Source organism: Etheostoma cragini, chromosome 14 (assembly GCF_013103735.1).
Source record: "Etheostoma cragini isolate CJK2018 chromosome 14, CSU_Ecrag_1.0, whole genome shotgun sequence".
NCBI lineage: Eukaryota > Metazoa > Chordata > Actinopteri > Perciformes > Percidae > Etheostoma > Etheostoma cragini.
In genome coordinates this window covers 20,469,724-20,496,456 of record NC_048420.1, presented here as the reverse complement: position 1 = coordinate 20,496,456, position 26,733 = coordinate 20,469,724, and the positions used below count along the sequence as shown (strand labels likewise).

The window sequence follows — 26,733 nt, the reverse complement described above, 5'->3', positions numbered from 1 at the left end:
ACACACACACACACACACACACACACACACAGAAACCGGGGCAAGTGGTAGTAGAGCTGCTAGCTGACGTCGCACACACACACACACACACACATTAATTGTTTTGTCTTCAGCCGGTGCCTCTCTTCTTCTACCTCAGAATAAACGTTGCGATTAAAATTTAGACCTCTAACATGGGCTGTTTTTTAGAAGACACTTTAAGCAACAAAACACTTCAAAAAGAATTTGTTTGGACCAGGATAAAGTGGTTAAATATTATATCTGCCCTCCCGCTAGCTAATACACAAGCATACACTTACCGCTTGCTGTCCCAGTTCGCGACGGAACGGAACTTCCGGTAGTGGCCGCACAGTAGCAGGGGGCGGGGACAGAGCGCACGACGTCATCACATATAGCAACCGTCGTGGATACCATTTTCTTCACTCATAAGATACAAACATAATCAATGTGTCTTGATAGGCTTGCATGATACAGTTGATCAAGTAACGTAAACTATATTTACTACATTACTTATCTTGATACTACTTGTTACCCTATACTTCAACTACACAACATTTCAGAGGTGGCCTGCTTTTACTCCACCACATATACAGCTCGCCTTTCTGATTCGGATATACATTCAAAACATATAATCTATATAGAAAACATGACATACTGTTTTTTAAGCAGTACAATATTTTGAAGATAAATCAATTGCACACTATTTAATACATGAACATATTATTTTACTAGAGGGGGCAACAAAGTATGGAGCAATACTTCACACCGTAGTTAAATAGTGACAATAACACTATTAGTGGTCCATTATGAAGAGACAACACTGACAGGGATTATTCTGCATAATAATCCGTTTCACTTTTAATCCTTCAAGAACATTTTATTTATAACACTTATGTTCATTTTCTTGAATATAATTGAATGCTGTATTTTTACAGTTTGTTATTGCTTTTCATTTGATTTGATAACATTGATATCAGCTGGGTATTCTATATGAAATATGAGATGAAAAGACGTATTTTATAGTTGGAAAAAATTGTCTGTGTCCTTTGATTGTTCTTGTATTTTTTGAATTAAACTGGCTCCTTGAAAGACTAAATAAAGCCAAGAATAAAACCCATCAATATCGTAGTGCCAAACTAGTTTCAATATTTCTTTTGTAATTTGTCTATGCTGACAGCATTGAACAATGGTTTTGACTTCTGTAGATTATTATATTAGAGTTAGATGTGACACTCTTTTTGTAAAGACACCTCTATTTGCTTCTCAAAGAAAATCAGAAAACATACCATGTGAGCTAAAAGAAATGAATGTATACATCAACCTTAAAATCATGGAGCATGCACTATAATGGGTGTGAAACATTTCAGAACACTGTTAGCCATAAAACATTTGTTCCATTTTGCTTTATTTTTTAATGATATTAACATTGTTAAAGCTCACACAGGTTTTCTAACGGATTGTCCTCCACACTGAGCTACACACGTTCCCATAAATGCACTCACAGGCTGCTGCTGAATGCTTGACGCACCGCATTACTAACAATAAAATCAAGGATGACATAACGGTCTATATGGAACACAAATACATTGTTTTTAGGGAGTTCACAGCAGTAAGCCTTTGTCAAATGGCCACATGGATGTGAAATGTTGGTATGTTTGTATTAAAGTGTTATTGCAGAAGAACCACAGTTCAGCCTGTTAGAGTGGACCACTACTGCAGTAAGCCTTGGATTTGTTCCAAGACTGAGTCCCTATACTTGATGTAGGCTTCCTCGACTCCACTCACCTCGCTCGCTCTCAGGTGACAGCCAATGTACTTATAATTAAGTGTGTCAACACATCATGACGCTGCTAGGAATTCATATCATCACAGAGATAAACAGAAAGAAACCCATCTAAGGATTAATAAACACGTTATAAACCACTAGGTGGCAGAAAATATCTAACACTAGTTTGTGAACAATGTGTTAACCTTGAAAAAGGCAAATATTGTATTTGTATATGCATGATAGGAATTTCTAGACCTTACAAAATAATATTTGACTGTTTCAGCAGAGCATCACTTTTTGCAGATGTTTGAGAGCAAAATTAATATTCTTCACATCTTATAAATAAAAGAATTGTGTGAATTATGAATCCAGGGTGTTGACATGGCAACCAACATCTATCCTGGAAATCCAGAGTCCTCACAGAGCACAATTTGAATTTGGAAATGAGTAATGCTGCTTATTAACTATACCCTTGTAGCCGAGCTGCACCAATCACACTGGTGTATTTTCAAATACACACTTGGTGCCGCCCCTGGAGATGGGCGACTTTCACTCAATGCCAGACCCTTAATCTCTCAGATTGGGGTCTGGATTTCCAGGCTCAACAAAGTCTTAAATGAATCAAAACCATCACTAGATTTATTCCCAGCCTTTTGTTTTTTTATTTCAGAGTAGCTGTCACTTTATTGAAGGAGTGGAACAGATAACAGACTTTATCTGAGTGTCAAATGTTTCATGCATTTATTATTAAGCTTTATACCCACAGTAAGCCTTCACTCTTTATTGCCATATAAAGCAGAGCAATAACTTGGCACTCTGAGACACACCTGAAGCTCTCTGGTCTTCAGATTTTAGCGCTCAGTTCTGGTCAAGCTCAACCAACCTGCCGCTACACAGCGTTGAACTCATCTTTGACTTCTTGTCAAAGACAGTCAGCAGACGCCACTGAAACCTCTCCTCCTTCTCCTCTTCCTTCCAAATCTCTAAAGCTTCTTCAAGAAATGAAGTTGGTTTGTGGGATGATGCTCTCCACTTTGTGATCTGCAGGGTTTGCTGATGCCTCGTAGTTACAGATCGTCACTTCATGTCTGTAAGCCTAAAAGGTAAACGGAGAGAAAGACAGATTGGCTTACAGCACAGCAAAAACATTCATAGATTTTATATACAGTATATGTATGTTCCAGGTTAAATCTATTTAATAACAGAAAGTCAGGGCTAAGAAGGGGAAAATGGCTGGTTATCCTCAATGTTTTGTTTTTTGGTTCCCCCGTCAACTTAATTCATTTAAACAAAATGGGAGAGTTCTAAAAAGTTGACCGTACGAGTGACTCACAAAACTGTAATTTCTCTGAGAAGCCCAGACATCAAGCTTCAACAGAGTGACAAAGACTCAAAGACCTTAAATGTACCAGAAAATGTGGTACAAACAGGAACTTAATCCAGCTAAACCTACTGTAAGGATGCATGCTTGCAACATGCATGCTCCTTGCTGTTCTGAGCTGTGAGGCAAAGTGTTGACCCATTATTTAATTAACAAGAAGACAGAATTAACATTCAAAATAATGGGAGGGAAAGTCATGTTTTGATAAGGCTATCGTAAATGTAAACAGCTTGGTGTTAATTACCAAGGAAAGACTTTGTGAACAGTTAAAACAGCTGCCACCACAACAGCATTGTTTCAACGGACATACACTGGAGTAACTAAAGTACTACTAAGTACTAAAATACATTGGGACAAAAAGTGTTGTCCACTTTGATAAGTCAAAATAATATCAATTTCAAAGTAGTTATGATCTGACGTACACAGGACAAACAACTGTACCAAGCACCAACTGTAATCATTTTCATTATATTTAAGTTAAAGACCGTCCTCTTCTCCAGAGCATTTAGTCTCGTTTGATGGTACTTTTAATAACTTGATTATTTTTGTTTTAAACTTTGTTGTACCTTTATAAAATGTGTCTTTTCATGTATCTCATTGTACATATTTTCTGTTCTCTGTGTATGAGAAGGTGCTCTACACAGTAAATAAATTGGCCTTACCTTGAGAGGTGCAACACAACTTTATAGTGATTCTGGAGGATGCTGTTAAACTGTTGTGTTTTACTAAGAGGTGTTTCCAATATTTAGTCTACCCTCTTGATATTTACAACATTATTAAAAGGTGTGTTAGATGATAAAGAAAAGAAGAACAAACTAAGACAGGATTCAGCATTTCTTTTCAAAAGACGGACCTCCGAGTATTCTCCCCTCAGACCGATGTAGTACACCCTGGTGCTCTCTGCTCCAAAGTTCTTTGAGATGTGGATGGAGAGGTGCTGAACATTGGAAAAACGAGCGATCCTGGAAATTGTGAGATAACGGGAGAGACACATCAGTTTGGGAAATGCATTCATACTCAAAAGAAGCGTTGCTGAACTGTAGTGGCACTTTAGCGAGAAGGAAGGACAAATTAAACCCATTCATCCTGAGCCATGGCCTGTTGTGTGTGTAAATGTAATAGAAAACACATTAGCACGCATTCAAGTAGAGACAAGCATGACATACTGACACAAACAGAAAGAAAAACAGAGAGCTGGTTCCACTTGTGTTTTGAACGCTTCTTTGACCAGATCACAAAGATTGGATTTCACTGGCATCATGTCATCAGGTCTCTTACAAGCTACGTTACTTTATTACTTCTCTATCTCTTGTTCTTGTCTTCTCAATCATGAGCAAATCTAATCTAATCTTTCAAATTTGCTTTGGAGCATTTCACAGTAAAGCGACAAGGAAGACTTGTCACTTAACCTTAAAGTCAGGTGACGGGACCCTAAGGCCTTGTGTTCTGGTCTTGCTCCAAGTTCAGTTTCTGGGATGACATTTTTAATTGTACGGTGATATATATATATATATATATATATATATATATATATACGGCAGAACGCAAATCCCTGACTGTCTCTCTGTGAAATTGGGTTGCTGCAACTACTCTTTGACTTTTCCCCCAGCATTACAACTAGCCCTCATGTTTGGTATGGACACAGCAAAATGAGCTGGTTTCTTGTACCTGGTCCTACCAGACTCTCCTACAGTTCATTTGTTCAGAGAGTCTGGCCACTCTCCATTGACAAGTGTTAACTTCCTTGAAAGCGGGTACTCCATTAAAGTTTAAAACTATTGGATCTTCTCGGAGTCACTCTGGATCTGCCATAACCAATGGCTCGAGTTCAGTTGTAACGTCGGCTTAGCATTGCTAGCGTTAGCCTTAGCCAACTCCTTCACCACTAACGGAGCGAGCTGAAAAATCAAACTTTTCCCGAGTGTATCTTAATGTAATGTTACCAGTCTTTGTTTGTCGTGACCCAGTGTGTTGCCTTTTTTGCCTGCTGGACGCTTTTCAACTACCATCTTACTGTCAGCAGTGAGCTGGTCGTGGCTCAGCCGTGTCCAGCTAGCAGCCACAACTTGGTTCAGCCGTACCAACAATCAACTAAAAAACAAGCATGCAAAACAAAACCAACGACAAATGTGACGTTTTTAAACTGCAAATGTGTTGAATGCACTGCCTGCTTGATCAGCAGCACCCAAAGCAGCTGGAAATTGTTGATTTGGGAACCTGATGGGAGTAACAGTTCCTACTCAAAGGCAGAAACTTGCTGAGGAGATAAACAACAACTGTTCATTCTCTCACTTTGTTGGGTACTCCAGCTCAGCGACCGGGTCCCTGTTGAGTCTAAAGGCTTGTTCAGGTTCTCTGCCAGTGTCGTCAAAGGACATCTGAGGGATGTTCTTGTACCTAAAATGAAAAATACGTTTATTCAATGCCATTTAGTGGGTAAAAGGTTAGAAGCACTTTGACTGTAGATATGTTTATTTTCTTTAAAAGGTTTTTATTTATTTTTAATGAGACTTAAAATCAATCCCACAATCCTTTTTGTATGATGTAGACAGTGCATTTATAATGGGTTAAGGGAGATTAAGACATGAACCATGCAAAGTCCCCAGTTTGAATCTGGCTAAGTTTTTATATGTTACCTCCTTGCCACCTTATCAAAACCCCTTTTCACACAGTCTGTTCAAGGCAAGTTATTCCACCTCGGTGTTCTGAATTAAAAGGTAGGAAAACGGAATGAGCTGTTCTGCCGTTGATCCGGCCGAGGAGGTAGCAACAGAGCCCAATGGACGTCTGTGTAACAGGGACAGCCGGCATGGCGGGACTACACTCAAACACACACTAGATGCTGTTGTGTTACACGCCTCTTTTGATTTCAGAACGCTGGCATGCTATCTAAAAATCACATACTAGGGCGGCATTATGCCAGTGTTGTTTGGTTCAGTGTATAAAAAGAAAAAAGACGGCGTAATGGCAGATACTCTTTACAGCAGTATTCAATCAATCACTGTGTAAACGGGGCTATAGAAGCAGTGAAAAGACACTCACAGTCGAACCTCAGCTGGATGTGAGTCGTCATTTTCCCCAGAGATGATGATGCCTTTCAGCTTAACATTGCCTGTAAAACTGGAAGTGATGATACATAAATCCTTCGCTGCTATCTCTGACATAACAGTGCAAAGGCACAAAGAGACGCTAGCAGGGCATGAAACACAGGGACGCTGTAAACGAAAATGAGCTATCACAAGAAGATGAATGATGAATTATAAAAAGCCAAAACTGAAATTAGAACCAGAAACATTTTGGGTCTGAAACTACAGAAAAAAACAAAAGTTTATCTTATTATTAGTTATATAATTGCTGAAGAAAATCCAACTTGTTACCAACTGTACATACCAACACATTTGATAATCTTAATTTATGAGTTGCCATCTACACATATGCTTTTTTTAATAAATGCGTTTAGAGGCAGCATACAATTTCTTCATTGACGAGAAATGGTTAAAGTTCAGGCTAATTATGATGGTGATTTTAGGACTTACGGGATGTTGAACAGCAGCTCTTCATCTGCGTCACTCTCGACATACTAAAAGAAAAACAAATGGGAATTCTTTGTGAGCTATCAGAGTTGCAGCAGCAATAAAAAAAAATAAAAAACAGAGTTATATAAAGGGTTCATTACCAAAAACAGATATCTTTGTTTTATTTATCTTCATAAATCATATTTTTGTGCAAGGCAGGGAATATCAGTCAAACTGGTGTTGAGTTGTTTTGATAAGATATCCCTCTTTTTTCATAAATCATGTTTTTTTTACTACACTATAAGTTCCTATAAGATATAGCCATCAAACTGTTATTGGTTTATTTAATTTTATGAATGGCTGGAATTTGTCTTTGCAAATTAACTCTTCATACAGTTTATTAAAATTCTATGAATATAAACAGCTGCACCATTGGATAATTAGCTTTTACTGTCGCAGGTGGTCAAGGTTAAGCCAGTTTAAGTACTTTACCTATTTAAAAATTCATTGCATTTATAAATTCAGTTTTTGGATACATTTTATGTGGGAATTTGGTGATTAGTAACTGTCAAATAAATGTTGTTAAGCAAAAAGTACAATATTTGCCCACTTGTGTACTTTCACCACTGGATTTCAACTATATTGATAAGCCCTAATAAGTAGTGAATAACATGACTGCAGCCCACAGCCTCTTGTGATTTGGTAGTCTCAGTGAATTCAAAGTTTTGTTTGATTTAATAACTGCGCAGTCCCACAGTGAGGTTCCGTGAAAGCCCCACAGACCTGCACTCTCATCCCGCACACATGCAGGGAAACCCCGTATTACTTCTATCTTTGGGACATGGACAGCATAACTGCCCGGGGAAGAAGCTCTGTGCGGCCGTTACCTTGTCCCTGTCGTTCCGTTGATCCCACGGTTTGAACACCAGCTTCCCATCCCCGTCTCTGCTCTCGTTCAGGCACTGCAGCTTCTCCAGGTCGATCCGTCGGTACAGTCCGTACTCCAGGCCCCTCTCCGCGGGCTCGTGTTCCGCCTCGCACCCGCAGCCGTGCCCGTGCCCGTGACCATGACCGTGTCCGGACATCGTGGAGTTTAAAAACGCTGCTTTAGCTCAGACAAACCATATAGACAGTAAAGAAAGGGACAAACCTGCACGAACGCTTGAACAGCAAAACACCAAACACAAGTCACGTGCTTTCTGATTGCCTAGTAGTTCTTACCACCAAGCGTCAATACTGTCGCAAAACGTTCACAACTCATACATCATGTCCTACATATGGCTGGTTTATACAGTCGATGTTCCTACATAGATAAAGTAGTGCTCCAATTCAAATATGTGCATCATATTAAAGAGCTATAATGTATTTTACATGTAAATCTAGTAGGCTAAACAGGGTAAAAGTACAATATTTGACCTGCAACTGTCTGGTATACACCCATGAAAAAATTAAGTAGTTACTGCAGGTGGACAAGTATTTAGATCTTTCAGAAAAAGTACATAAGTGAAAGTAGCAATATTACAGTGCAAGTAAAAGTCATGCATTCAAACTCTATTAATCCTACAACGGGCATTAGACTCAAAATATACCTTTAGAACCTAAAGTATTAAAATTACAATGAGTTAAATCATTTCTATTTAGTATTAATAATCTCAATCTACAAAGTAACAAATAACTAAAGCTGTCAAATATATATAATACAACAATGGAGTAGAAAGTAGTATAGAAGTAAAGTACTTCAAAGTAAAGTATTTCAAAATTGTACTTTAGTAGAGTAAATGTACTCAGTTATCTTTTATCCTTGTCATTTGTAGTATCATAGTATGAAAAGTCAGATAAAAAGAATGATTTTAAAAACTAACAGAAATATGTTTAAATCTTCTGCCTTTAAACATGTAACCCCTCAGATTTAAATTGGGACCCTAAGGTTATGAGAAATCACTTCCCTAAAATATAAAACCGCATAACCTTCAAATACTCATTTAAGTTTTGCCAATTTACAGCATCTGCTTGAGCAAATTTAAACTGACCTGTTAGATATAATGAAAGGTGTAAGAACTAAAACGGATCCCATCTATTTACATCCTGGACACCGATACAAGATATTTAAAACAAGGAAAAACACAAAATGCAGGTTTAATTGGGAACAAATGCCACAACACATGATTTAAGGATAACATATGTAACAATATACAAATACCTCTTTATTCAGGACATTCTCTAGATGTGAGTTTTTCCATATTATTGTACCTCCTCTGCAGATTTTCTAAAACTGTTTAGTCATTTAAAGAGGAAAAGAAGATCATGAAAAAGCACAGAGGATGTTTGTGTTGCTTGATGAAACGCCACCACACAAAGGTTTCTGCACACAGTTTGTAAGGGCAAAACGTCAATTTTAATAAAAATGACCATATAACATTTATTAAAATCTACTAAAATTACAATTTTTAAGCTACTTCCTTTCAGGCCCATGATGTGGGGTGCCAGGTCCCAGTGTTGAAAATAAATACATCTCATCATTGTTGTAGACTGAAGCTGCAGACGTCCTATTAACTTCCTTCCTTATTGTTGTGTTTCCCTGTTCTTCCTCTTCTCTTCCTACAGTCTCTTCAGCATTCACTCTAGCTATTTCTCACAGTGAAGCAGATTTTAACAGGGACAAACACATTTAACAGCAGGGAATCATGATCTGAAGCCACAGGATGGTTAAAATAACTTTACATTGTGTGTGTGTGTGTGTGTGTGTGTGTTTTCTCTCCACGGACATGATTTTCAAACTACATATTTTTAAAAATGCAACGTTTAAATCAAGCATGTGCTTGTTTTTAAAAAAGCCGTCTTTAACCAGCCTGTTGATGTCTCGGCTGACATGCACCTTGCATGCCATTAAATAAAAAGTGTGTGTTTTTCATGTAGTGTATAAGTTGATCTAATGAAACGTAACAAACAACTACTCTTAAAAAGTAAAATAATAATAGTAAGTAACTTTACTGTACCGTGAAGGAAAGGTTTTATATTTTAGTAAACAAAGTATGTTTTTTTACTAGGAGTTAGATGAGAAGCTGTATGCTACTCTTGTGTCTGTACGCTAACTATAAAGCTACAGCCAGTAGCCGGCTAACTTAGCTCAGCATAAAGACTGGAAACAGGAGAACGGCTAGCATGGGAGCAGAATCCACCTACCAGCACATATCATTCATTAACCTGTTGTGACACAGTTAAAAGTGTGTAGTTTCTTTGTAAAAACAACAATTCTGTGTTTCATAGGGGGATACCTGCTAAATCTTCTCCAGGTTCTGACCAGTAACACTGGTTGCCTGGAAACTGATCCTGGCCAAATTGTAGTTTGGCACATTACCCCACCAGAAAACTATGAATTGTTTTTTTTTTTTTACATACAATTTTAAGCCATGATTTTACGGTGTAAACAAACAAGACACAACGTGTTAGTGACCTTTAAAGGTGCTGCGAGGTAGGCAGATTATGTTACAATTGGACAGAGCCAGGCTAGCCGTTTCCCCTGCTAGCAATCTTTATGCTAAGCTAACCGGCTCCTGGTTTGAGCTTCATATTTAGCGTACAGACGTGAGCGTGGTTTCAGTCTTCTTGTCGACCTCTCTGTAAGAAAGCAACAAAGAGTTGTTTTTTCACCAAAAGTCTCAAACTATTCCTTTTAAAATGGCTTCTAGAAAACAAGAAAAATAGCAGACTGTGTGTTTGAAGGTGTGTCTCCTTTGCATCTTGTAAAAAGTTGGGGACTTCAATTTCATAATTTTCACAACTTTCACAGACGTCACACCCCTTCCGTTATTAATGATTTAAATACTTTTCAAAGAACCCTAAAAACAGATGCCACTATTTAAATAAAGAGGGAAATTAAAAATCAACCATTCATCCACCAGTACTTAAACTTTCCTATATCCATGATATGTTTGGTGGGTAAAAAGTGTTTGTGTTTGTGTGTGTGTGTGTGTGTGTGTGTGTGTGTGTGTGTGTGTGTGTGTGTGTGTGTGTGTGTGTGTGGATCAAGGAATCTCCAGTAAAACTTTTCTATACTTAAATTAAAAATACAGTTGGAATTCATAAAATACATTCAGACTCTTTCACACTATCGGCGGGAGAATCTGTTCTTGAAAGCTTTGATAGTTTTGGCCATCATGGGGGCGATTTCTGCGAGAGGAAACAAATGATGGTGAGATTTAAAAGAACTCAAAACATAATTCTGGCTCTTTTTACGAGGTTTAAGTCAGGACTGTTAACACACACACACACACACACACACTTACTTTTGACCTGTGGCTTATCCCGGGCTGCAGGTCCTCCTCCTCCTCCTCCTCCTCCTCCTCCAACTCCTCCTCCTCCTCCTCCTCCTGGTGCTGAGGAGCGAGAAGAGCTGGGAGAAGGGTTAAGTTGGGAGGAAAAGGAGTGGCTCGATTCACCAGAGTAATTTGTAGCTGGTCTTATTCTGAAAGACACGGAAAGAGTCTGTGACTGTGCTGAATCTAAAATAAAGGGCCACAAACAATGAAGTAATTCAAGAAATGCAGAAAAGAGATCATTTCAAAATCCTATCAGGGAGGCAACTAATGATTAGTATTACTATTGATTGTCTACTGATTTTCTTTCCACCTAATGATTTATCATGTATTATAATGCAGATAAACAGTAAATCCCCACATTTGAGAGGCAGAGAACAAAGAATCTGTTTTATTTTTGCCTTGTACATTACATAAAAAATGTATCAGTTATCAAAATTGTTATTAATTAATTTCGTGTTGATCAACACTTAATTTTCATATATACTTTGGGAGGAAAACTATTTTATTTTATATGCATGGCTAATTAATTAGGGTATGATAGGCGTAAACATGTTTAAAAATGCTGTTTTTATAAATAATGATTTAAAGATATGCTAATACATTTGTACAGAATAAGTGTGAGTTTTTTTTAGTAAACAGTAATTGCACACACGTGTCACCAGTTTTGTGAAATAAGAGAATATAGAAAATGTACAACCTTTTTCAAATTAGAAAAATACATAGGTTTATTTTTAAAAACATCCATTGAAAAATGTAGGTTAGCATAATCACCAAATATTTTAAGAAGGTCTGTAATTATGACGCATATTAACTACATGGATTAACAGCAAATACATTCTTGTACATACAAAAAATGAATAATAAAATATAAATATAAGGAACTATTTAAGTAAAGTTAACTCTCTGTTTCACGTTTGTTGTATCTTAACAGTGTCACATCATCACCAAATTCAAGTCATAACCCTAAAAGGGAAATGTGTCACTATGCTGGGTGTGATACTGACTTGATGGGAGCTGCAGCTGCGGTGGACGTGGCCGACGAACCACTGATGGTGCCGAACTTCTCCTGTCGGCGGCGGACGTCACGTGGCGGCTTGGCGACAGAATTCACAAACGCCATCTTAACCTGCCGACCTGCCAGGACAACACACAAGACTCACACTGACTCACCAACACTCAAAGACTTTAAAAAAAACATCAATCTGAGAGTTTTATTATTTTTGAATGAATGTTCCTTGTTGTGACTTTCTAGCGCTCATTAATATAAATCAATAAGTGACTCAATGCTTCTACCTTTCGGCTTGTTGGCGTGGGCGGAGGAGATGTTCTGGGTGAGCATCCTCAGTCGCTCCTCGCGCTCGTCGTGCAGCCTCAGATACATCTCCCTCCACGACTCGTACTCCTGAGGAGACTCGCGCTTAAAGTCCCTCTGACAGTGACGCATCCACAGTTCGTCAGAATCCTCCGTAAACCACTAAAACAAGAGGGGAACACAATCAACAAGAAGTGCCATCAGGCTTCCTACACACTGTTTCAATTACAGAAAAAAGTCATTGGTTGACATTGTAGTCATTGGAAAGACAAAGTGTGTGTGTGTGTGTGTGTGTGTGTGTGTGTGTGTGTGGGTTACGTGGTTGCTTTGCTCAATGCGGTACAGCTGTTCGGGTGTACATCGCTCCAGCACCGGCTCCAGGATCTCGAACGGCACTCCTCCAACTTCAGCGATGGCTAAAAGAGGCACAAACAGTCACATCTGTGCAACAGGGTTTATTTGTTTTAACCACCTTAAGATAACAGGCAGGTAGGGTTGGGAAGTGACCACAGAGGAGCTCATATTGACTCTCAAACATTTGTCGGTGGATCACGTAGACCTTTAACTTTAATTATTTGTGGTAAGCCCCACCCTCTGGTACCTCTATCACAGTTTCACATTTTTATAGAATACAGAATGTATAATAAAACATAACATTTTGCAATACATGTAAGTGCTTATTTATGACATACATAACAAGCTTGAGAAAACATTGAGCTCTGTTGCCACCTGCTGGAGGACCCAATGACTATTAGAGAATATTTAGCAGCCCCACTCACAGTCGATGTTGTTCTGCAGCACACGGATGCACTGCTCGTACAGAGTCATCATCCTGGGCAAGTAGGCGGTCTTTGATCCCGAGTAGACCACCATCTTAGAGTTGAATCGCTTCCCTGTGAACCCGGAATCCTCTTCGTCGTTGCAGACAGGAACTGAAAGTAAAGAAGGGAGCAAAAGTCAGACAGTGGGACACCAAGCAGGGCAAGATGACATCTTTACCGATATGGTGACACTGACAAGAAAGAAAAAAGAACAAGAACAACTAGATTAGATATTTCACAAATGCAAAAAAAAATCCCCTGTTTGCACAGCCTACAATTTGGTATTTGACACCCAAGTTTTGTGTAATTGAGTCTAAGCAACCCCAGCTGGGCCGCAGTTTGCGGTTATTTTTATAGTTGATTACTTTTTGGATTAATCAATTCGTTTTTTGGTCTATAAAATGACGTAACAATTGAAAACAATTCCCATAAGTGTCTCCCTAGGCTAAAGATGACTCCTCAAATATCTTGTCCACAACTCAAAGATATTTAGTTTACTGTCACAGAGAAGTAGAAACTAGAAAATATTCACATTCAAATAGGACATTCAAGAGAATTTATTTTTCTTAAAAAATGACTGAAACTGATTATTTGATCATCAAAATAGTTGGCGATTAGTTTAATTGTTGACAACTAATCAATTAATCTTTGCAGCTCTACTCAGAAGCCTCCAAGCCTCTGAGGTTCATAGATTCACGTTTACAGTTATGTGTTGGTAGATACAAATCATTCATTACTGAAACGAGCAAAGCAATTGTAAACTTTCAGAAAATTCAAAATCCAAATTCAGTCAATATCTACATATGTGCTCCCTCACCTCCCTCAGTACATTTACATAGACACCAGAAACCAGGACAGAAACCAGCTTACACAGGTAATCAGAGAACGTGTTTACATGCACTTTAGTAACCTAGTTGGTTAAAATGAATCAGCATAGACATGGTCAGTAATATTTCTCTCCTGCATCTGACCGCCTTTGGCAGCACGGTTTGCTTATTACAAGTGTATTTATAGAGATTTTCCGTTGTAGTAGTAGTAGTAGTAGGATTAGATTATGTTTGTGCATTTTCTCCCTGCAGTATTTAAAATGTATCCAATAACAAAATAGCACAGAATATTTCCATATCAAGTTGACTAGACTGGTTTTTAATTCAAGAACACTGCTAAAAAAGCTTTGCCAACTGGCTGACTTTGCTTTTCCTATGACCTCTTCACAATAAAAGCGTCCTGCCTCTTTTCCAGTGGAAAGGTTTCATCGTGAAGCAGCAACAGCTGGAAAGGTTGGTTTGCATTAGCAGTAACTCCAATACAACTAAAGCACTGTATCATAATATACTATGTAAATATCCACTCTCCTTGTTTTTCTTTATTTATATTTCTTATATTTCTAATATCTGAGCATCTGTAACACAGAGTTTCCCTTCGGGGATCAATAAAGTATTTCTGATTCTGATTTGACTGGTTTTTATAATGTGATGTACAAATAAAGCTGCCTTACTTTGAACGCATTGAGTAAACAGTTGAATAAACTGATCATTTAAATTACAAACTGTGTGGATCAGAGTGACAGCGGCTGTGTAGTGAAAACTTAGCTTCTCTTTACAAATCAAACGTTCAGCAGGAGAAACAAACTGATTTAGCCTTGTAGAGGCTACTTTGTTTAAGCTTTAGTCAAACTTTAAATGGAAACATTTTAAATATGAGAATTATTTCTCTGTCTGAAGTCTTTGTCCTGCACTTGCATTGTAAATTGCATTCTAATTGGAAAAATCCAATTAGAAACCCTATTACACGTATAAATGACCAAGAAATCAGCGCGCTCCGGGAGAAATTTAGCCAGGAAGTTGTGTTCCTCTAATCCCTTCCCACCTTGTTACAGAAACTAGGTTTTCTGTAAATCAGGTAACTGGAGAACGTTGATCGTAACTCAAATGCTGCACACTGCATGGTAGTCACAACTCCACAGAAGTTCATACATGACTAAGCATTATCAGCAAGAAAATACAGGAGCATGTGAGGAAATATTGACTGGTGTCTATAAAACACCAGAACACTAAAACGGACTACAAGTTGTATAGTTGTTAAAAATGACAGTACCTTAATGGTCATGATTTTAGAGAAGAAGGAACTGTGTTTCAAAAACAAGACATGAGTCATTAGGGTGAGGGTGTTACCTTTCCGCCTCTGAGGGGACAGCGGAGTGACATCGATGGAGGGCAGAGGTCTGTAATACGGTTGAATCGCTGGCAGCGGGATTTCAGGAATAGTCGCAACGGCCTCAACCCCCTGCAAACAATATTCAACATTAACAAACAGGATTTGATTACAACGTATCAAATTTGAGGATTCATATACAATGGATCATAGATAAAGAACATTTAAAAGAGATAAAACAGTCAAATTTAAAATTAAGCTTTCTTTTTGCGACAGTTAGATAAAACATTGATACCACTCTCATGTCTTAAATACGAAGCAACAGCCAGGTGAGCTGTTTTCCAGTTTCTAATGACAAATTATTTTATTAGACTGTTTCAAGAAACCCCAGAAAGAAAGCTTTAGTTATACTGTAAACTTGTTAAAGCCTTTGAAATCTGCCGGTTCCTGCTCTTCCCTGAATCATCCTGACAGTGGATAAGTTACTGCTGCTGGGAGACGAACTCTTTTACTAAATAAAAGCACATCTTTGATTACTGGAGAGAAGTAGTGGGTCAATAAAGTCTTTAAACACAGCAAGATCTCAACAGATTTTTAACATTTAAAAAAGGTGGGTTTAAATTCAGAACTTCAACAATTAGTCGATTAATCAAATAGTCTATCAACAGAAAATTAGTCAGCAACAATTTGGATAATCGATTAATCTTTTCCCTCATTTCTCAAGAAACATTCTCTAGCTTCTTCAATGTTAGTGAAGTGATAATATACTCATTCTTTATTGACCAAATCTGGAAGATAAAATCGATAATGATTGGTAAAATAATTGGTAATTACAGCCCTACATAAATTATACTCAACTAAATCTAAAGGAAATGTAAAACGTTCTTCTCATAATGTCTGCTGCTGTCCTCACCTTCTTGCGTTTTTCCGGCGTTGCCGAACTGGAGCCTGAGTGTGGCCTCTTGGTGCTCTGAGTGCCGTTAGCCTTGCTCCCTTTGGAGGAGGAAGAGGAGGATGAGGGGGCAGGCGGAGGGGTGCGTGAACGATGGGAGGACGACGTGGACGAAGAAGAGTGAGGCGGTCGACTGTGTGACGAGGATGATGATGACGACGATGGCTTCTTCTTCTTCTTGACAGGTGTTGGGGCGTCATATGTGAGGAAAGACTCAAAGGACATGGTGGGAGTCTCAAAGTCCTCTTCCTCCTCTTTGGGTGGAGAGTCCTTTGGCACCCGCGGTCGCCCTGGAAACAGAGTTAAATGGAAAAGTTAGATGATGCAGTGCATTGTGGGAAATTAAGAGCAAAGTGACTTACAACTAGCCGAAAGTAAGAATTGGTGAAATAACTGGTTGGCCGGGTCAAACTAGTGCTGCAACTCACGATTAATGTGCCAATTATTTATTGATTCATTTTTTTGTTTATTAGTATAAAATAGTGAAAAGACCATCACAAGTTCCCAGATGTCTTCAAGTGACATCTTCACAAATAGTTTGACAAATTAAAAAAAGAAAGATTTACCAAAATATGTGAAAAGGAAAGAAGAAAGTCTTTACATTTAAGATCAGACAGCAAATATTTGACATTTACGCTTGAAAAAATATATTTAAATTTGTCTTAAAATGACTTAATTTCTTTTTAATTACAAGTTTGTTGTTTCCTGTCAGCAGAGTTACTTAACGGACAGATTGTATCTCCACAGGATGTTTCTGAATGAATGATGAAACAGAAACTGGTGCACAGAGAGCTGCGCAACTAATCATTAAATAAAAACATTGGTATTAATTTTTGGCTCCTACGGTATAATGATTTAAGGTTAAGGAAATGCAACTGTGTTGTCCCCTTTGTGTTTACAATAGCATTTCTGGAGCACCAGAACAAGTGCAAAGCGTTCACAGCTGTAATTATCTAATCTCTGCTATCCAAATGTGAGCAGGTGTAATGTAACTACCTTCTTTATTAGTAATAAATCCTTTACATTTATTGTTGGCTGTGGTATAATTATTAAAGAGTCCAGGTTTACTGATCATTAGCGTTAAGAAGTCACTCCATCTCATGGCCTATACCTACCAAAACAGAAATTCTTGTTTAAATGTAAGGTTTCTGTACATTTGAGGTTGTTATTTTTATGATAAGATAACCCTCTGTATGAGGTAAAGAGATAAACAGTCCTGATTTCAGTATTGTAATGATAAAGTCATTTCCGGTGTATGCTACCGCAGCCCTACTTGTGCATCAAAACACAACCAGTACGTTCACAAACACACTCACCATCATCGCCTCCTTTCTTCTTTTCCTCCCTCTTACTCTCATGTGTGGTGGACTTCTTGCTGTGCTTCGTAGACTTCAGTATTGGACTCTGCTGTCTCTCTCTGTCTGCGCTGCGTTTCTTCCCTTCACCGTCTTCCCTTCCTCCTCCATCGCTACTCATCTGTGCATGGCGTTGCCGCCGCTCCTCGTCTCTGTCCCTGTTTTTGTCACCGTGGTGGTGGTTTTTGTTGGGTTCTTTGTTTGGTTTGGTGTGGCGGACCTCTTTGCGAGGAGGACTGGGCTCAGGCTCAGGTTCCAGGTCAGGCTCAGGACTCTCGTACTCGTCCGACTGGTAGCCTCCTCGCTGTGGGGGGCTGTACTGCTTGTGTTGAGGAGGTGAGGGTGAGAAGTTTGTGCGATAGGCTTTCTCCTCCTCCTCCTCCTCCTCCTCCTCCTCCATGAAGGAGGGCTCTTCCTCAGGGGAGGGCTCCCGGGTGCGTCTTTGCCCTCCTCCACCTACTCCTGCCTCTGGGCCTCGAGGGTGTGTGTGCGACCGTGGTGCCTCTTTGTCGTGGCTGTTGGTGGGTCTGAGGTAGAAAGATACACAGTGGGGAAAAGCACCAGTCACAGTACTGTTTCACTCAACTACAGTACTACTACACATGTGACGTATTAGTAATATGTCTTGGCGGGCTGTTACTTACGAGCTTTATTGGTGCGTAAAAGTTGGAGCTTCTTATTTCTCATTTATATTTAGCAAGCTGGATTTTACTCTCGTTTTAGTCAGCACTCACCGTCAGTAACTATACGTGACCCTTACCACTTACCTTGTTTATGTTTTGGTAATTGTGTATATTTTGGACGTCCATTTATTGAAATTATTACATTTCATGTTTTAAGGCACTCTCTCTTACGTTGATCTGCAACTGCCGCACAACAATTTCCCTCGGGATAAATAAAGTTCTGTTTAATCTTGTTTTTCTGAACCTGAAAGAAAAGTTGATCAGGAACAAACTTTCAAGAGAGGTAAACTATTTTTGATTACTTCTCCCTAGACTTTGATGTGCTTGCTTCCTTCCTTATCATGTCTCTCGCCTAAAACATTGTCTCAGCAGCATTACTCTACTACACATGTGCCACAATATGACTCATCTTCAGAGTGAATGTGGGCCAAACCGGATTTTATTTGTTTAAAAAAAGACAACTAGGCGTTCAAGACGCCTGGGGGACGCCCTGTTACAATAAGTATCAAGTAGATGGTGCATGTATATTGTTCATTTTTAACATATTGATCATTGCAGAGACAGAGACATGCAGTAACAGGAACATGGAGCTCTCCACTCCTTACTGCTGTTTGCTAGTCTAGACCCAGTAATGCAGAACATACCTGTCTGCAGACTGTGGAACAAGTTTTTTCCATTTGGCTACGAGGCTTTTTGCCACCTCTCCAGCCAGCTGATGTTTCCTAAAAGAATTCACAGTCTTCCCGACTCCAGTTTCCTACAAGAGAGAGAAAAACAAAGTGAAAACATGGGACACTGATCACTCTCTTTACCATCTCTCATATCTCTACCATATCTTTGGCAGCTTCAGCCAAGTAATCTAAATGGACAGAAACATGTCGAGGCTGTGCTAATAATTGCCATAAATCGCATAGGACAAGAACAAAAAGGCATTTCTGTTCCAATAAAGGTCCAACTCCTATACTGCTTTTTAATTAATCAGTGAAGAACTGCCTTGCTAAAGAGCTCCTGGCTATGTGGTTGTGTCTGTCTGACTCTGGAGGTCCAGCAGGTCGCTGTAACTTGGAACAGTTTCCACACAATAGTCCACATAAATCAACCAGATTTTAAATTCCAACACAAAGAAAGCGGAAGGAAACGGAAAAAAACACGCATCCAGCCGAACTTCATGCAGCACCGGAGCAATCCCGGAAGTGGAACGGGAAGGAAAAAGACTAATTGGCTGACAATCTAGTTTAGAAATCAAGAGCATCCTTACCACCAGTATGTCCACAGTCATAGGAAGTTCCCCCAGTCTTTTAAAAGTCTTTAGAAGCTGGAAAACAAGAGAACATTTAAGTAATTTAGAGAAAGATACTAGTATTAAAGTGGACACACTTTCAGTTTCAATAGCAGATATCTACACAGTGTGGCTAAATATGTAGTACTATTACTTTAGTAAAACTGTAAATAATTAAATTAAATGTGAATCTAAAATCTTTCTAAACAGTACAGTACTTATTTCACTTAGCAGTGATAGACTGTAAATGAGTCATTATCACCATTTTGCTGATTATCACCATATACAGTCTATGACTATTAAGGGTTGGAGAATGTGACCTTATATACTGGGAGAGTAACACCAACATAACTATTCCTTTAATAGCTCTGCAGGTAATATTTTATCTATTAGCGGTACTGCTCAAGGTCAAGACTGCCTTTCTATGTGATTATGGACATTAATGGTATGGTAAGGTATTTAATTGATAAATGTATTTATTTAACTGAACCATCCAAAACAGTCACTCCTGTCTGCTCTTTCATCCATAAACACAGTAACAAGTGTAGTTTGACAAAATAATCTTACATGTTAATCTTACAGTATAAGTTTTCATCTTCATCTCAAGGTCTTCCTCGGCAGATGGAGATGGCTCAGTTGTCATAGATGACCACCTGTTAGCACACGGTGGAAGTTCAATGCTAACGGTCACTTGGCAACAACTGAGCCATCTCCATGACGATAGAGCAAACTATCTGCTAAAGTAGAGCAAGAGATGAGGTCGAAGAATAGAAAAAGTAGGCAAGTTCACCTTAAGTTAAGGTTATTTTAATTTCAATAGACAAAAAATCTTTTTTAAATATAATATTAAATTAATTGTATTGTAAACGTAATATTGTTGAAGTTATGTTATTTATTTGTATTGCAATATTTAAATATATGCAAACAAAAATATGCAATACATAGAAATTGTGATATAAAGATGCAGTAAGAAAAGGATTTATCTCTCTCTATACATATCTATGTATATCTATATCGCAGAAGAAGGGACACAGTGATGTTCTTAGAATAAATAAAGAAATAATAATCTTCATAATAAAGATAGGATGGAGGTGTCATTCTCAGTCTACTTGTAGCTGTGTCATAAATAATACACTGAATGCCATTACTGACAACAAAACTTCGGGATGACTGTTCATTCATTTCTTAATTTGAAATAATATATATCTGTTTGCATGCACGACCGGTTTGTTCACATGTTTTGATTTCAATCATTGTTCAATCACTCCCTTCTGAATGAGTTACATGAAAATATTCTCGGATGTTTGTTGTCATTATTGTCTTATAAAGCTTGGTGACCTACAGCTATCCCACCTAGTTGGTAACGTTACCTGGTGGTTACAGTACTACTATTTAAATTAAACAACTGTCTCTGATTCACACCACAAAACAGCAGCATTTAGCAGCCCTGCGTCATGGAGACTGAATAATAACGTGGCCTAACCGGGCCGGGCTGTAGTAAAAATCTTTAAGCTTTGATTTCACCATTTTTATCAAGATAAAAGTAAAAATGACTGAGAGTATTGCTCTTGATTACCAAACCTACCGTTATCACACAGATCATTTAACTGTCTAGGATCATGACTGCTTTGTTAGGGAGGCTACATCTGAGCAGTGAAAGTAAACAAAGGAGATAGTCGTTGTCATCAGTCGTGGTCATTGAGATTTATTATCTAACTATTTAAGAGCAGATCCCAGTGCACTGATGTGCAGCTTTTGTGTAACGTGAAATTCCACAAATCAGTAAACATTACAGGCCTGGAGTCGGTGCAACTGTCATTACTTTCCACACGTTAGTTAACGTTAGCTAGAAGGCTAACGGCTACTGTGGCACGAGTTTCGTAATAAAGATAAATTCTATTGTGTATTTAACGTTATTATTTTATGAACAGATAGAGTGATGGGCTGTAATAAACCAAGCTGACAGGTGTTATATAATATAAGCTAAAAGCCAGCGTAAAGAAGTACGTTGTAACTAGTTAAAACCCCTTAATTATCGTGACGTTTCATATGATGCCTTCACAGGCTGTCGAAGATGCTGAAATTCTAACGTGAGCAATACATGTCCAAATCTGTTCATCAATTCAAAAAAGTATTGTTTTGAATTCTTCAAACATTTACAAATAACCTTTACAGTATGTAATACTATACAAAGCGAGACATGCATATCTGGTGAATTAGAAAGCAATGTAGCCTATGTTCCTTCTGCAAAATAGAATTAACTGTCTTCTAGTCACTCCCAGCTGAATTGATAACAGATAAAAGGATGCAAATACAAATGTAACATGCAGGGGAATATGGATGGGTAAAGAAGAGAAAAACTATAAAATGTACTGATATACAGAAATTCTTGTAATTGTGAAAGATCACAAAGCTAACTTAACAAAAAGGCCCTGCATTATCATGAAAATCAACTGCAAAGAAACTGTCTAATATTTTATATATTTTATTTTATTGTCATGCACTCTATATTTAATTATATTTTTAAATGATTTATCTACTCAGACATATCCCAACAATCTGTAGTTCCACAGTTGTGATGCCTCGTTGTTGTAGTGTTCAGTACAGAATAAAAAATATATATTGATGTCATTATGATGGAATATTAGCGGTAAAGACTGATTTGTAATTTGTATTTGTACTATACTTCTGTTGGTAAATGTATTTTAAATGGTATTTATGAAAATTTTAAAATAATTTAGAGTTAAGTAGTCCGTTTTTATCTGACAGACAGATAGTTGATCTTATAGCCTACATGTCATGTCAACCTCTATAAACTTGGAATAGACATTTGTGATGACATAAACTACACCTACATCGATGTAACCTATAAACAACATGATTCAATTCATTTATTTCTGCCCTATAATGGTGATTAGTGGGCGGTCATGATTTTCATTCCTGTGTCGTTTGTTTACTTTACATTTGTCACAAGTTGCCACAGAATGATTTGTCTACTGTACCGATGAACTACTCGATTTAAATATGAATCAACTGGGAAAACTACTATACTTTTAGAACTATCGTTTCTATTTACAACTAGGCTATCATTTGTATTTCCGACCCACAATAGCAGTTGAATGCTGTTTAAGGTAAAAGATTTTCAGAAGACGAAGCCCGAGAGCAGCCCTCAAACGCAGCATTTAAAAAACCGTTGCGACTTCTGGAGAACTGCCGTGGCCGCGGCTTCGTTTCGGTTACCGGAGTCAACCCGTCGCATTTAGGGAGACAGTCGGTGCTAAACACCAAATCTGTCCGTCTCGACCTGTCCAGTCGTTACCTTTCGAGGCTCCGGATTCTCCAGGAGCCGAGACTGAAGCCTATCCACTGTTTCCAGCAGTTCCTCCGCCATGTTTACTGCTGGTACCCTGTGTCGCCCGGAAACTACTTCATTCTGACTCAACCGAGAAAGGGAGAAAAAAACGGAGAGGTTCCGCTTGTTTAGTGACCGCTACAGCGAGAAAAAGGCGTTTCATAGCCGTTTAAAATTTAACGGATAATATTTAGTTATTTAACAGCATCAATAAATACATAAATAATTACATTTTAAGACGAATGGGAAAAACCCTGAGGTTTGTAGCTAGCTAGCAAGGTACATTAAGAGAACGGTCTTGAAAGACGTAATTACGTCACGGCCGTAGCTGACGGAGCACGCAGGGAACACCTGTTAGTTTGACGTCAGTAAAAATGCTGAATTAGCATGTAGTATAATTTACTATGTAACCTGGCAACAGGTTACATAGTTAGGTCTTCTTTCATATAAAGAAATGCAATATTACCATAGACCTCACAGCAGGGGTGAAATTAGCTAAGTTCTGAATTCAAGTACTGTATACTTAAATAATGTGGGGGGGAAATACATAAGCTACCCAGCAGTATATACACATGCAGTACATACATAGTAAATCAAATTAGCCCGCTGCAACATTGAAGTATTGAAGACATTAATGCATCAATATTTATAAACCAATAACACTTTATTCTGACATGTGCCATTCTGCATAAAGAGAAGCCTTCTTTTACTTTAGGTATTTTTTGTATATTTTGATGCTAATAGTTTGTAATTAAACTAACATTTTTAATGCATGACATACACTAGACTGTGGTATTGCTACTTATACTCCAGTAAAGTATCTGAATTACTTCTACCACTGCTAGTTAGTAGCTTAAGTAACTATAGTATTCATATAGTAACTCTAGCAACCTGTGCACCCCCTTTAATATAGGTATATATGAGATAAAGTGTTTTAACCTTGTGTATGTAGACACTCTGTGAGAGTTGTTCCTGTGTTGTTGGTGTGAAAGAGGAATGACTGAGATTAACAATCAAACAAAGAAAGCAGACACACAACCAGATCTAAAACCTGAAACCGCAAAGGTCACGAGGCGGGGTGAGGCGGGGTCGGATGAGAGGAGCAACGGCCTCTATGGGATATTTTTGGAAGGGGAGGGCGACGAGGAGTGGCTGTATTTGGAAATGGAGGTGGGAAATGAAAGAAGAGGATCTGATGTCAGCTCAGGGAGGCGTGGTTGAATTTTAGGGGTTATGGGGAAGGGGAGTTTAATTACACGTTACAGCTTTGGTTGGGACGCTGATTTCCTTCTGACACAAACACACAAACACACAAACACACACAACACTCTGACAGACTGACCGAGGACGGACGGCCGAAGCAAGCAGGAACCTGTTAGAGAACAGCAAAGAAAAAAGAAAGACGGTAAAAGAAAGCTCAAAGAAGTGAAGCTGAGGAAGCAAAGGAAGGGAAGAAGAGCAGGAATCATCAGGGAGAAAGAGGTAAAAAAAATGTCGCTGCATCACAGCTTGTTGAGTCTAGAAGAGTTTGTAACTTAAAGGAAACTGATTTTTTTTACACTTTTACTAAAGTTTTAATAAAGTGAGTCTTTTTACAGAGAAGTACATTTACTCACTTGAGCTTTGCTTTACACTTTATTACGTTTCAGAGTGAAATATTGTAGACTACTTTTTAATTAGCTACTAGTTTCTCTAAATACTTCACAAACAAAACATATAATCAGTATGATCAACATTAAACATTCAACTGTCCAACATAGAAAGAAGATTAAAAATGCTGTTTGGGTGTTTATGCTTCAGAAATAATATTTAAATAAAATTCATTATATCACTCTTAAAAGGAGCATTGTACTCAACGAGTACTTGATACTAAGTACAATTTACTGATAATACTTTTGTATTTTTACTTTAGTAAAATCTTTGAACAATGTATATTTACACAGTGGTATTGCCACTTTAACTCAAGTAAAATATAATCTACGACTGGAAACTGAATGTCAAATGATGCGTTTAATGACATCATCATTTCAATTAGTAATATATACTAATATTTATATTTAACTGCTGAATGGAAGAAATGTGAAGTAGTTGCCAGTTGCCGTTGGGATGCTGCTGCACCGCAGGGGAGTGTCGGCCCTTCTCTTTCCAGTCCTTAGCTGTAAAACACACAAAATACTCACACACAGTACTTGTGTGCGTCAGAAGCTATAAATACACTCATGAGATAGACAAGGAATTCAGTAGCAGCCACTGAGCGATAGAAGAGGTGGAGAGGCACGCAGGGTGGTGTTTACAGTGTGTATGAGCAGGTACAAAATAACAGAAACACTCCTGGAGTTAATATTCCCCTCTAAGCTATTTACCCCTCTAAATAATTTACCCCTCTAATAGATATACCCCTCTAATAGATATACCCCTCTAATAAATATACCCCTCTAATAGATATACCCCTCTAATAGATATAGCCTTCTAATAAATTTACCCCTCTAATAGATATACCCCTCTAAAAAACATAGCCCCCTAATAAATATACCCCTCTAATAGATATACCCCTCTAATAAATATACCCCTCTAATAGATATACCCCTCTAATAAACATACCCCTCTAATAAACATACCCCTCTAATAAACATACCCCTCTAATAAATATACCCCTCTAATAAATATACCCCTCTAAAAAATATACCCCTCTAATAAATACCCTTTGATAAATATGCCCCTCTGATGAAGCTCATATAATGTTTAGATTTTATCTTAGCAGCAGCTGTAGTCAATATTTTGACAAACCCACGCAAAAGTATTGCCCAACTCCATAGTGCCTTTTAGCTCCTTTTAGCTCATTGTTTTGGTTTTACTGTAACTTTACCGTTTTGGTTTACTCTAACTGCTTTTCATCTTCGGCCACCGCAGGCAGCTGTTTTTAATGGAAAAGCTCTAAAAACCAACTTTACACTACCTGTTCAGTAACAAACAACAGACACACAGTTATGTCGTACGGTATTTCCATTACATCGTACCTGCTCGTCTCGCCTCGACTCACAAATTTCTTGGTTTTCCATTATAAAAAAGTCCCTGGTACCTGCTTACGGGTACTATTTTAGTATCACCTCCGTCGAGGTTCCAAGCAAGCTGAGGCGATACCAAAAGGTGACATGAAAACCTGCAGACTACTGATTGGTTGGAGAAAGTCGTCCCTAATTACAGTGTCATCATCGCTAGCGACAGACCGGAGGTGTCCTGAACAAATCCGACGTTTTTTAAAAGTTTAGCCAGCGTTGTTTTTTTTGCTTTTTCTTTTTAAACATAATTTGTCTTCTGGCTGTGGCAACATCCAAACACCAAGAATCAAAAACAATGCACTTTGGACGTTCTGTGTGTGTGTGTCGCATTAGGTCAAGGCAGTTTCCTGTGGCGTCGCTATGACAACCAGCCACACTTGCCTCAAACATGAAGTGGTAATAAGTCTGCGACGGGAAAAGGCAGACGGGGCACCGCGGCCGAGTCGAATCGAGGATAAACGCCATCAGAGACTAGCTGTTGAACATAGTGGAGCAATTATCAGCTAAAGAGACAGATATTTCTCTCAGGAAGTGGTGGAGACCAAAAACAGAGCATATCAACTTTAAACACAATACAATGTAATCATTTTTTGTGTTCACAGCTTGTACGCATTACCAAATTACGCATGTGTGTTTTGGGAAACTTCTCAGGAAATGTAGTCAGTTCTCCTGTGGTTGCCAATATGGCCACGGTGCTGTTGTTGTTTTGAAAGGAGACGCCGTTGTTAGTTACAGTATATATGTCATGATGGTGGTGGTGGTGATTTGGGGGGAGGGGAGGGG

General features: G+C 38.4%; 4 protein-coding genes across 5 annotated transcripts in view; 1 reads left to right on the top strand and 3 right to left on the bottom strand.

Moving 5' to 3' along the window:
* Nucleotides 1-550, bottom strand: part of lypla2 (lysophospholipase 2) — a 12,878-nt gene extending 12,328 nt beyond the window's left edge. The window contains exon 1 of the mRNA XM_034892201.1: nucleotides 300-550. Within this exon, the coding sequence (XP_034748092.1) occupies nucleotides 300-386 (87 nt within the window). The 5' untranslated portion in view covers nucleotides 387-550. The remainder of the gene's footprint in view (nucleotides 1-299) is intronic.
* Nucleotides 551-2,484: 1,934 nt separating this feature from the next.
* On the bottom strand, nucleotides 2,485-8,141 carry pithd1 (PITH (C-terminal proteasome-interacting domain of thioredoxin-like) domain containing 1). Of its 2 annotated transcripts, none has more exons than XM_034892572.1 (7): nucleotides 8,037-8,141; nucleotides 7,552-7,787; nucleotides 6,686-6,729; nucleotides 6,192-6,269; nucleotides 5,442-5,546; nucleotides 4,003-4,111; nucleotides 2,485-2,864 (listed from the first exon to the last, which is right to left on the bottom strand). In XM_034892572.1, the coding sequence occupies exons 2-7, from the start codon at nucleotides 7,747-7,749 to the stop codon at nucleotides 2,763-2,765; spliced, it is 636 nt and encodes a 211-aa protein (XP_034748463.1). In that variant the 5' UTR covers nucleotides 7,750-7,787; nucleotides 8,037-8,141; the 3' UTR covers nucleotides 2,485-2,762. The 2 variants fall into 2 exon arrangements, with proteins under 2 accessions (XP_034748463.1, XP_034748464.1); XM_034892573.1 differs by lacking the exon at nucleotides 8,037-8,141 and adding an exon at nucleotides 7,825-7,855 and having other exon boundaries at nucleotides 7,552-7,788.
* Nucleotides 8,142-8,784: 643 nt separating this feature from the next.
* eloa (elongin A) lies at nucleotides 8,785-23,135 on the bottom strand. The gene is made up of 12 exons (XM_034891838.1): nucleotides 22,859-23,135; nucleotides 19,519-19,575; nucleotides 18,905-19,017; nucleotides 17,539-18,104; nucleotides 16,184-16,512; nucleotides 15,291-15,402; nucleotides 13,075-13,227; nucleotides 12,614-12,711; nucleotides 12,277-12,457; nucleotides 11,988-12,117; nucleotides 10,951-11,129; nucleotides 8,785-10,834 (listed from the first exon to the last, which is right to left on the bottom strand). Exons 1-12 carry the CDS (start codon nucleotides 22,928-22,930, stop codon nucleotides 10,773-10,775), a joined length of 2,052 nt encoding a protein of 683 aa, XP_034747729.1. The 5' UTR covers nucleotides 22,931-23,135; the 3' UTR covers nucleotides 8,785-10,772.
* Nucleotides 23,136-24,116: 981 nt separating this feature from the next.
* klhl43 (kelch-like family member 43) overlaps nucleotides 24,117-26,733 on the top strand; it is a 10,875-nt gene continuing 8,258 nt past the window's right edge. The window contains exon 1 of the mRNA XM_034891837.1: nucleotides 24,117-24,373. The gene's annotated coding sequence lies outside the window, so the exon portion shown is untranslated. The remainder of the gene's footprint in view (nucleotides 24,374-26,733) is intronic.

Coding starts and splice junctions, on each gene's coding strand:
- pithd1 (XM_034892572.1), bottom strand. CDS start 7,749: ATGTCCGGACACGGTCATGGTCACGGGCACGGGCACGGCTGCGGGTGC. Junction 5,547..6,191: donor CATCCAGCTGAGGTTCGACT/GTGAGTGTCTTT, acceptor TTTTCATTTTAG/GTACAAGAACATCCCTCAGA. Junction 4,112..5,441: donor GAGCTGGAGTACCCAACAAA/GTGAGAGAATGA, acceptor CACAATTTCCAG/GATCGCTCGTTTTTCCAATG.
- eloa (XM_034891838.1), bottom strand. CDS start 22,930: ATGGCGGAGGAACTGCTGGAAACAGTGGATAGGCTTCAGTCTCGGCTC. Junction 19,018..19,518: donor TGACTGTGGACATACTGGTG/GTAAGGATGCTC, acceptor TCTCTCTTGTAG/GAAACTGGAGTCGGGAAGAC. Junction 13,228..15,290: donor GTCCCCTCAGAGGCGGAAAG/GTAACACCCTCA, acceptor CTTTACTTTCAG/TTCCTGTCTGCAACGACGAA.